Source organism: Tupaia chinensis, unplaced genomic scaffold (assembly GCF_000334495.1).
Source record: "Tupaia chinensis unplaced genomic scaffold, TupChi_1.0 Scaffold000133_1, whole genome shotgun sequence".
Classification (NCBI taxonomy): Eukaryota; Metazoa; Chordata; class Mammalia; order Scandentia; family Tupaiidae; genus Tupaia; species Tupaia belangeri.
Genome location: NW_006159602.1, coordinates 1,108,634 through 1,120,513, shown reverse-complemented (window position 1 = coordinate 1,120,513; position 11,880 = coordinate 1,108,634). Strand labels below are relative to the sequence as shown.

The following is an 11,880-nucleotide window of genomic DNA, read 5'->3' as shown; positions in this document are numbered from 1 at the left end:
AGGATTTGGGCCTGCTGTGGTTTTAGGCATCCATTGAGGGTGTTGGAATGTATTTCCTGTGGGTAAGAGGGGGCTGCTGTATAGCTTCCAGGGTTCTATAGAGGACATGGCAATTATAAGAATCTCTTAACTTAGAAAGATAAACCTTGGTGTCTCCACAGATATTTATTGCTTATTTATAGTTCTCCCCAGTCCAGATGTGGTTTACCAATTAGGAATTATTTGCCTCATGAGCAGTATTGCCTAGGAAGAATTTAGTTGACATTCTACCCTTACCAAACTTCCAGAGGAAAGGAGCCAGAGAGTTAACCAAGGATCAGACTTGCATGAATGAGGGGGGATAAATTTTGCTAACTTTGGCCATGTTAATCTACTCAGGGCCTCTGGAAAAAAATAGAGACTATGGAGAAGAGTCTGTATTATAAGAGGTACTGGCTTTGGGTTTTACAAAATTAATGACAAACAGATTGAAAGATCCACGAAGCAACATACATCCCAAGCATAAATAAAAAGAAATTCACACCTATATGCCTTGTAATTAAACTTCAGAATACAAAAGCAAAAGAAGCCATTTGGAAGAGAATCACAGCCCCAGCCCCACAGCTCACAGTGGACAGCTGGCACATACTGCAGCCCTGTGAGTTAGTCATTTTGAACTCCGTAGCATGGTCAGATTCCAAATGAGCACAGCTCGGATTCACATCGTATAGAGCAGAAAGGACTGCCAGTTGATCTCTTTCAAACCACAAAATAGTGACAAATAATCAGGGGTAATTGAAGCCACTACGTTTTGGGGTAATTTGTTTCTGATAACAGAAACATTTAAGTAGAAAATTCAAAAGTATCTGTAAACCAGATATTAAAAATAATAAAATTTAACAGAGGGGGTAGCTATAAGAGAAATACATAAAATTTATTATATCCATGTATCCCATTTATATAGATAATAAGTACATTATCTTACATACTATGATGCTACTGAACTACATGGAGTTTCTTTTATCCTTGACAAGCTAATTTAAAAATTTATATAGAAGAGCAAAGGTCCAAGAATAGCCAGCACCACCAAATAAGTAGAACGATGTATAAAATATGAAAAATTATCAGATTCTATTGTCTCAAGAGTAGATAAATAAACTTCAGGGGGGGGAAAAAAAGAGAACCCAAAAACAGAACAATTATATATGAAACTTTATGTGACAGAAGTGGCAGGCAAATTAGTGGAGGGAAAGGTGTACCTGTTCAGTAACATGCTGTCCTGGGACAGTGGGCTATCCACAGGAGAAAATCTAAAGTTAGAGCCTACCTTCCATATACACGGAAATCTGTGCTAGGTGAGTTAAGACTTAAATGTGAAAAACAAAACTTTAAAACGTATAGAAGAAAATACAAGGTTTTTTTTGTTTTGTTTTTGTTTTTTTTACTTTGAGGTGAAGTTCTTCTAAAACAAAATGTTTAAACTACCAACCAGAAATTTTTTTTAAATTTAAAAAACCAACCACATTACAGTTTAAAACCTATTTATAAAAAGACATCACAAAGTGGAAATACAGCCCACATACTGAGAGAAGACATCTGTAATGTTTAACTAACAAAGCAGAATGGACAAATCATGATATGGCCACACAGTGGACTCTTGCACAGCCATACACATGTTAGTCTCAACTATAGGCAACACCATGGGGATGAATCTTGGGAATGTAATTTTAAATGGAAAAAAAAAATCCCAAAAGACTTAATGATAATGTGATTTTCAAAACCAAGCAAAGCTAAAAAAAAACAAAAAACAAAAAACAAAAAAACCTAAGCAAAGCTAAACAGTTGTTTTAAAACATAAATACAAATAGGATAAAAACTGTTCAGAAAAAATTATAAAAATAATTCAGCATAATTTAGTATAATAATGGTTACCTCTCCTGGTGTAGAATGGGAGGGAACAACATGAGTGGTTGATAGTGTTTTAGTTGTTAGGTTTGGTAGTTAAGCTTACAATGTTTATTTTAAACTTTGTATGGTATATATTTTTATGTACTTTTTATATTAAGATAACTTAAAATGGCATATAGATAATTCTGAAAGAATTTAATAACAAGTTGGCAATATACTAAGGGTATAAGGTTGATCTAATTTCTGCTCTTTTGTTATACATTGAAGTAATACTAGTACTGTATTATCTGGGTTATTTATCACTTTTTAGAAAACAAGGTTACACTCTCCTCGAGTAGTTTTTATTTATGTTTGATTTTTCTCATCTATTTACAAGATCTAAACTCAAGGAAGCTTTTAGATTTTTCAGTTAAATAAATTTTTTAGAATTTGTCTCTTGAAACATACATGTCTTATTACAGCCATGTAAGTACTGACATTTTTCAGGTAGTCATGCCTCTGTTCTTGTTTCTCTAGCTCCAGTGCCCTTTTCCAGCACATCACCGCGTTGTTCGAGTGCAGCATGGCAGCTGTTATCACCTTACTTGTGAGTGATCCAGTCGGTGTTCTGTACATCCGTTCATGTCGAGTGCTGATGCTTTCTGATTGGTACACGATGCTTTACAACCCAAGTCCAGATTACGTCACTACAGTGCACTGTACTCATGAAGCCGTCTACCCACTGTAAGTATTTATTTACACTGAAGATAATTTTTAGAAACTGAGGGTTATTATAGAATTCATTTTTTTCAACATACTGAGCATTATAAAATGGTTTCTAGGCACTGGGGGAAATACACATGCACATCATATAATAGGAGAAAGTAGAAAATACATCTAGTATAATAGAAATCTAAGTATTTATGTGTTGGTGTTGAATTGTGTATAAAAATAAAATAAAAATGAAACACCACTAAGTGAGTTTTATATGTCTTAGAGTTTTTTTAAAGAGAAAGTTTTAAGGGCAGGAGTGGAAGCAGGTATCTCCTTCCAGAGACTAGTTTCCTAGTAGTACATTAGGAGAGATAACAAGATGGTTTCCTCCTGATTAAAATAACAATCTTTTTGTAGCTTGTAAGGAACTATAAGTTATGAGAATGAGTAGATTTAATCTTGTTTGGCGTTGGTAGTGGGTGGCATAACAAGACAAGAAACTCGTTGCCCAGAGGTCAAACATGTATCAATGTAGTAGAGCACAGGATTGGACCTGAGAGCTTCACCAGAGCCCAGGAAGAGTGTTACGCTGTGCAGGGAGGCGGCACGCGTTCCAGACCCCACATGAGGCCCAGGCTTCCTCGGACTCTCCTTTGTATACAAAGGTAGTAAAAGTGATTTGAAAATCTGCATGAAAGAAAAGTTAGAACTTTCTGTATGGACATCCTAGTATTTAAAACAAAGAGCTTTTAGAAAGTACAACCTGATGATATAGAGAAGAGATCTCTACCCTTTTTTTTTTTCCTGATTATAAAAGTTATGGTACAAGACATTTAAACACATACACACAAAAATCACATGCAAAATAAAACTCTGTAATTCCACTGCTTGATATGACCACTGTTAAGAATTTCATCTTCCTGGTTTATTTCTGTGCGTGTGTGTGTGTGTGTATTTAAAGATTATTGAGGTTTGGGACAGCAGTTGGCATAATGGCTGTGTCACTGGACTCTCATGTAGTCGACCATGGTTCAAGTCCCAGACCCAGTGGCTTATACTTACACCGGGCGCATATGCGTGTGTGCCCAAGAACCCAAGAGGAGAATGGAGGAGAAGGGATTACAGCATGGCCACCCTCCACCCCTGCCAGGGGTGGGGTGGGGTGATTTCTCGCTTTGTGTCTCTCTGTCTCTATCTGTCTTTCTGATGAGTGCATGAGCCCTATAGCAAAAACCTCTAAAAAAAAAAAATAGATTATCGAGGTTATACTATGACATACTTCTTTATAATCTCTGTTGTCACTTAATATATTAGGCACTTTTGTTATCAGTGTTCCTCTCATAATTAGATTTTTAATGCATATGTCCCAGCATGAATATACTACAAAATGTAACTAGTTTCCTTTTGCTGAATGTTTATTTTCTTCTTCAGTTTTCTTTAGTATTATAAATGATCAATAAAAAATCCTTGTACTTAAAATTGTTTGTGTATCTCTGATTGTTTCCCTTTGATAAATTTTATAAGTTAAATTGTTATATCAAAACATAGGAACATTGTTAGGATTTTTGATTCAGATTTGCAGACTGCCAATTAGAGGGAGCAGCGTACACTTGCCAGTGCTGTTTGACAGTGTGTTTGGCCGTCCTTCTACCAAACCGAATGTCCATGGTAGACTTAATATACTCTTTAAACCTTTTTCAGGAGCTTTGATTTAAAAATGACCAAAGATAAAATAGATTTTATAACATATTTTTGATGCTGTAAATTCCTTCTTTTATTTTACAGATACACCATTGTATTTATCTATTATGCATTCTGCTTGGTATTAATGATGCTGCTCCGGCCTCTTCTGGTGAAGAAGATTGCGTGTGGGTTAGGGAAGTCTGATCGATTTAAAAGTATTTATGCTGCACTTTACTTTTTCCCAATTTTAACTGTTCTTCAGGCAGTTGGCGGAGGCCTTTTATGTAAGTTTGATGAATAAGACTGGTGAAATATATCTGTTCTTATATGTAATAAATGATATTTTCTTTGAATTTAAATATGAAATTTTTTCTTTAAAATAGTGACTTTAGTTTTAAATTCTTGAAAATAAACGTTAGTGGGGGTGGTTAAGGTGCTGGACACTCCAACATGGCTGACCACGGTTCAAGTCCTGGTAGCTTGTTTTCTCACTTTCCCCCTTTCTCTCACTCTTTGTCTCTCTCTTTGTCTGGTCAAATTAAAATAAATTAATGAATAAATAAAGTGAAATAAAATAAATCTTTTAAAAAAAGCCGTTCAGTGATAACCTTTAAAAAAAGGAGAAAATAAATGTTAATATATATTTTTGCTAAAATATGTAATCAATCAGTCTTGAAAAAAATAATCACGGCGTGGGCCTGCCAGCATGTAGTATGGTGGCTAAGGCACTGGACTCTTCACGTGGCCAACCATTGTTCAAGCCTTGGACCCAGTAGCTTGAAAATCAAACCAAAATCCTGAGAGGAGAATGGAGGGGAATAGACAGTGTGGTCATTCCCCTGAAGAATGATTTCTCACTTTCCCTGTGTGTCTTCCTACTGCAAGTATACGTGCCCTGTGGCAAAAACCTAAAAATATAACCATAGGTTTGTAGAATGGAATATTAAGTTTTTAAGAAGTCAGTGGCAGCTAATAAAAACTGATGTTTATTTAGGGAATACTGTACATTTGAAGTTCATAACCATATTGGGAAATTTAAAAAAACCTGAGTATAAAATGAAAAAGAAACCTTTTCTGCATATAATGCAAAACCTTATAGAAATTAGTCTTGTTAATACATATTGTTTATTATTGTTAGGTCTTAGATTTCTAAGTTCTTTAATGAAAACCTTTTAGAGACAGTCAGAAATCCTCAAGATAGACTTAAAATATTCATTCATATATTCAGCAACTATTTAGACGGAACTGTGAATTTAAAGAATTAAAAAAAAGTTTCTGTTAAAAGGTTCACATATTACCAGTAGATAACGCAGGCGGGCAGACTTTAAATAGCTGAGGACCACACTGTAGTTCTTTTGAGACTGTGACATTGAACATTCCAAGGATGTTTGTTGCCTTCCTTTTACGGCGTCTACCAGGGTGTAGAGGGCAAATCTGGCTTTCAGGAACTGGCAGGACTGGGTGTCTTTATGCACATAATGTAGCTTAGTAATGCAATTTGGTACTATAGTTTGTGGAATGTAATTTACTTCAGGGTAATGGTGGAGCTGAGGGTAAATGCCAAGGAAAGAAGAGACTTGAAACTATTATTATATGGAAAAATAATTCAAGGTATTTTTTTCTTTTTTATTTTTGAGAGATTTTTGCAACAAGGCACATGCGCTCGCTGGAGAGAAAGAAAGAGACAGAGGCAGAATGCGAGAAATCACCCCCGGTGAGAATGGCCATGCCACAGTTCCTTCTCCTCCGTTCTCCTCTAGGGATTTTTGGCATGCATGTACATGTGCCTGGTGTGAGTTTTAAGCCACTGGGTTCAGGACTCAAATGATGGTCTAAACTGTGTGGGAGTCCAGCAATGTAACCATTATGCCATTGCTGACCCCAAGATACTTTTTCTTAATTTGTTTATTTAGTATACTATAATTAAAAGCATTTTAAGAGAAAGGTGGTATTTTATAGGAAAAGATTTGCTTAAAGTATTATTATTGTACTGTATTTGAAGTAGAAGTTTCCAGAATTTTAATATTAGGAATACCAAATGAGTTACTTGTCCTTTGAAGTTTATTAATAAATGAACTTGTATAATTAATTAAAAACTGAATTACTGTTATAGATAGCTTTTCTCAACTGAGATTCTCCACCTGAATCACAAAAAAGAAACTTATCTGAGTAACTGTTTTCTCATTTCTCCCCAAGTTCTCCCAAGAATGATAACTGGTATCATTCTATTAATAGATATATAGGAGAGAATTATAATCAATGGATGCCTTAAAGCAAAGCCCTTCAAAGATGGGCTGTGAATAGTTTTCACAGTTTTAAATAGTTGAAAAAAATCAAAAGACTACTATTTCTTGACATGCAAAAATTATATGAAATTCAGATTTTACTGTCCATAATATTTTATTGGAATATAGCCCTGCCCTTTCATTTATATGTTGCCTTTTTTGTTGCTGCTAATGACAGAGAGCCTGTATATGTGCAAGAGAGAAAAATATTTTGACAGAGTTCCATTACTCCATGCTCTCCTTTCAGCATAGTGGGACAGCCACCCACGCTTGTGTGTAGTGTGTTTGCGACTGACCTGGGAATCCAGATGGGCAGTCAGTAACGGGGCGTCCAGCCTTGCCGTACCTTGTGTTACTGCTGTGCCGCAGTGGCGGGGCCTGTTTACGTGTTGCCTACGGCTGCTTGTCCGTTACCGCGGCAGAGCCGAGCACTTGAGACAGAGACTGTATGGCCTTTAAGGCCAAAAATATGTAACATATGGTCCCTTCCAGAAAAAGTTTGTCGTCCCTTGCCTCAGGGTATTAGACTTAAGTTTGTCACAGAATCAGTTGAGAGAGGCTTTAACTCTACTGTTCAAATGTTTTTGATGGTTTACTCAAAAAAATTTAATTTCCAATGTAATACCGATGCTTGTCTTTCAGATTATGCCTTCCCATACATTATACTAGTGTTGTCTTTGGTTACTCTGGCTGTGTACATGTCAGCTTCTGAAATAGAGGTAGGATATCTCTTTTCCTTTGTTAAAGTTTTTTTGATAAATTTGACAATTTAATAGAATAGTATTTATGATATAGTACAACTAATTGTTTAAGTAATCCTTGGCTAACAGGTGTTACTTGGTAGCTATTAGTTTATTGGTTAATTTTATGAAAGGTTACATACTAAACTATACAGTTCCTTGGGAAATAAATGAAATAATGAAGTAGTTAGGCTCAGTATGGTCAAGAAAAATCATTCCACATAGTTTACCCACATAGCAAACATAGCAATACTGAAATGCTGGAACTTAATAAAACTATTTTGAGAGAAACATAAAAATGCTTTACTACATATTAAATTAACTTTAAACTTTATGTTAGAATAGCAACACTAACAGACTCATCAGTAATTGTGCATTTTATCTATCTATTTTTCCATTTTATTTATTTATATTTTGATACATCAAGGATATTACCATATACATAATTTTCAATAGAAAATTTTACATTCTTGGATCTGTTAAGTGTTTTTTCCTTTTACCCTTCCCACCCACATCCTCTACCATTCACTCCTTCCCTTACAGGCTCTCTCTACACTTATCCTCTTTGAATTTCTGCACAGAGTGCACACACTTGTTATATACTGAACAGGGATATAGTGTTTGGCTTTCAAAGTCTGGCCCACTTTGCTTAGCAGAAAGCCTCCCATACTTAACCATTTTGAGTCAAATGACAGTCTCATTGTGCCTTATGGCCAAATAGTATTCCATAGTGTATATGTATCACAATTTTTCAGCCTAGTCATCAGTTCTTAGGCACTTAAACATTTTATCATGTCTTCATGAATGCAAACAATGTTTATTATGTACTTTATATCCTTCTCTTTCCAGTTATATTAATATCTAGTTTAATTTTCTTGATTATGGATGTTTACTTTTGCCCCATAGTATTTATTAACATAATATTTAATAGATTTGTGATTTGGAGATACCATTAATAATCACATTGGTTCTGCTACCGTTCCTTTTTTAAAATATCCTTTTTGTACCTCTAACCTTCTAGTATTTCACTGGAAGAACTTCATTTGTTGTTTTTTAATTTTCAGGATATATTTGGCCAAAAAATTTGTAAGTCAGTTGGTACAGTAGGATATCATGTCATCATAGTTTTATTCTTTTATTTTTTAAAGAATTATTTATTTACTTTTATTCATTCATTCATTCATTTAGTTTTAATTTGAACACAGAGAGAGAGAGAGAGAAAGAGGGAAAGTGAGAAAGCAAGCCACTAGGTCCAGGACTCAAACTGTGGACAGCCATGTGGGAGTGTCCAGCACCTTAGCCACCATGCCACCTGCTGGTCCCCATACTTTTATTCTTAAATATTGAATTTTTAAGGAACTAAATCAGTGTCACTCAAAACTGAACAATAAAAGGAAAATAATAGTGTTGACTAACTAGGGGAAATAAATTCATTAAACTTTATTTGCATCTCTGCACTTTATTCACATGCAGTCTTCTGAAATTTTCTTTCTAAAATAATTATGTGGTTCTCTACTTCTGTTTAGTTTAATCAAATTTAAATGATTCCTTTTAAATACATTAATGTCTCTGACTTAAAACTCTATTGTTGAGGCTAAACTCTACAAGAGTACAAGTGTGTAAGGTGTCTTAGTACTCTTCCATCCTCTGCTTGCTAATCTAGTGCTTGTGAAGTGTCTTAAACTGCCTGCTGGGTTGAGAAGATTTGCGCTTTCTCATAATTCTTAACATAAAAAAGCTCAACCCAGAGGAAATACATTTTTTAACTATTTTGGCATGGTTGCTGTTGCCATTGCTGCCACTTTTTCCATTACATTAGTGAAAGAGAGAGAGAGAAAACACCTAGAATTCATAGCGACTTTTAGGAAGAATAATGAGCAATAATGAGGAACTAGACAGACTGTTTTTGATCGTGCTTATCCAGTTGTTAACATTTCCAGACTATCCTCATTTCTCCTTTATAATCTTTAATCAGCATTGCAGTCTGTTTAATTCAAGAAGATGGGCAAATTAGTTTTGACACTTTTAACTTGGGAAAATTTGAGGGGGAAATGACTGGATATTTAATAAAATGAGGTTTTGCATGTTTGTTTGCTCTTCATAGGTAACAATTAGCTATACACTGAGAAATTAGGTTGAAATGAGTTTGTTTCACTGCCCCTGTAACTCTCTCCTATATAAAATGTTCATGTACTTCAGTTAGCACTCTATATATGATTAGAAATAGGGACCTAAATCAGGAAACAGCAGTTTTCTTCTAGGTCAGTTGATCCATTTAAGAATAAGAGAAAGTTGGTGACTAACACATTGCAAATTACATTTCATTGCACTTAGTAGTACACTTGGGTATTACTTTTATATAAATTTGGTCTTTCTAATTTTTGCATATTATATGGCCATGTTAAAGAGTCAGAGAAAATCAGGGTATTCACACCTAATTATCCAGGCAGCAGACTCCTGTTTCTCATATGTAGACTCCTAGCTAAGGTGGATCAGGGCAGGAAGAAAGCACAGAATGTGGGATTCCTCTTCTAGTTCTGTCTTTCAGAAGCTACAGTGTAGACTAGGACTTGAGACCCAGGCTTCTGTCTTAGTGCTCCTGCTGAGGACTAATGTGACCATAGAAAACCTCAGTTTCCTCATTTGTAATGAGTCATGGCTTCAATAGGATGGAGAATTATCTGGGTCCTTTTTAGCGTAAACATTTTGGAATTCCGAGGTTATGATTTTGTATGAAAATAAGCAACACACTTTATATTAAATTGTACTAAATTATGTAGCTGATTTAGCCTGATAATCTGCATTTCTTTCTTTTTCTAAATTACATAGAATTGCTATGATCTTCTGGTCAGAAAGAAAAGACTTATTGTTCTCTTCAGCCACTGGTTACTTCATGCCTATGGAATAATCTCCATTTCCAGAGTGGATAAACTTGAACAAGATTTGCCCCTTTTGGCTTTGGTACCTACACCAGCCCTCTTTTACTTGTTCACTGCAAAATTTACTGAACCTTCACGGATACTTTCAGAAGGAGCCAATGGACATTGAATGTAAAATGCTCCCCCTCCAAAAAAAGAGAGAGAAACACCTAAGATGCATTCTTAATAAAAAAGTAAAGAAATAAAACAGATGTATTAGTACTATTCTGCCATACGTGAGAACAAGATTGTCAGTATGACTTAATGTTTGGGTTTGTTTTAGGTTTTTTTTGTTTTTTTTTTTTTTAATTTACAGACTTTGGTTAGACTTGGAAAACAGAAAATCTTACAATGCTCATCATATATTATGCTATTCTGTTTACACTAGAATCCTTTTAGGAAGCATTTGCTGCTCTCAACAGTTCAGTTACTCTTGAGAGAAAAATTATGTCTCTGTGTACCTAGCAATGTGTTGTTATCATTTTATTAAGAAAAGCTTTAACAAATATAATCTAAAACCTCTAGCAGTGGCATAATTGTGCATGCCTGTATGTTTCCATTTTTTTCACTTATAATGAACTATGAAGACAAGTACACCTGTGGGGTCTGATAGCAAGCACAGAAATTAAGTATGTTGTTTTTTGTTACCTATTTATTTTCACCAATACAGTATTTTGATCTATTACAAAAATATAGCATATTTTATGTAACAGGTTTTGTTTATCATTTGGTTGAAGATATGTCTGAATTGTTGTTCCTGTAAAGAAAATAATAATAAAAAGCTTAACTACAAAAAAAAAAAAAAAAAAAAAAACCTCAAGCGTTCTACATTTAATTGTATTTTGTCATACTAATTGGGGAAAAAATTCACAATGTTAAGCAGTAAGACTGGTTTCTCTTTCCCAAATGAATAAATATAAGTACTTGATGTATTCCTTTCCTTTCTTAATTCCTTTTTAAGAGAGATTTTTGCAAAAAGGCATGTGTACTTGTCAGAGACACACAGAGAGAAATCAAGAAGTCACTCCCAGGGGGTGGGGTGGCCATGCTGCAATCCCTTCTCCATTCTCCTCTGGACTTTGGACATGCACACATATGTGCCCAATAAGAATTTCAAGCCACCAGATCCAGGACTCGAACTGCAGTAAACCATACACACATGTCATATTTTGTTGATCCAGAGACACATTTTTCCCATGAAGTTACACCTCTGAATTTTGCATCTAAAAGTTGGTTTCTTTGATTTAATGAATATGTATTAGGATATACGTATTATACAAACTGTTATCCTGTGGTTGTTCTGGGTTTTTTTTGTTTTTTGTTTGTTTTTGGAGAGACTTTCGCTATAGGGCGCGTGTGCTCGCCAGACAGAGAGAGACATTAGAGACAGAAAGCGAGAAATCACTCCCCAGGGGGGATGGTCATGCCACAATCCCTTCTCCTTCATTCTCCTCTCGGGATCTTGGGCACGCACGCACATGTGCCTGGCATGAGTTTTAAGTCACTGGGTCCGGGATGCGAACCACGGTCGACTATGTGGGAGTCCAGTGACATAGACATTATGCTAACTGCTGGTTCCCTGTTTTTTGGTTTTTGGTTTTTGGTTTTTGGTTTTTTGCTAGAGGGTGTATGTGCTCACCAGAGAGAGAGAGAGGATGCACCCTACAATGGGGC

General features: G+C 35.3%; 2 protein-coding genes across 4 annotated transcripts in view; one reads left to right on the top strand and one right to left on the bottom strand.

Annotated features, from left to right (window-relative positions):
- JKAMP (JNK1/MAPK8 associated membrane protein) overlaps nucleotides 1-10,400 on the top strand; it is a 17,069-nt gene extending 6,669 nt beyond the window's left edge. For all 3 annotated transcript variants that reach the window (XM_027770426.1, XM_006144827.3, XM_006144826.3), the window contains 4 exons: nucleotides 2,404-2,610; nucleotides 4,366-4,547; nucleotides 7,191-7,267; nucleotides 10,118-10,400. In XM_027770426.1, the coding sequence (XP_027626227.1) occupies nucleotides 2,404-2,610; nucleotides 4,366-4,547; nucleotides 7,191-7,267; nucleotides 10,118-10,336 (685 nt within the window). In that variant the 3' untranslated portion in view covers nucleotides 10,337-10,400. The remainder of the gene's footprint in view (nucleotides 1-2,403; nucleotides 2,611-4,365; nucleotides 4,548-7,190; nucleotides 7,268-10,117) is intronic.
- A 324-nt stretch (nucleotides 10,401-10,724) lies between these two features.
- Nucleotides 10,725-11,880, bottom strand: part of CCDC175 (coiled-coil domain containing 175) — a 75,101-nt gene continuing 73,945 nt past the window's right edge. Inside the window, 1 exon segment of the mRNA XM_006144829.3 lies at nucleotides 10,725-10,963. The gene's annotated coding sequence lies outside the window, so the exon portion shown is untranslated.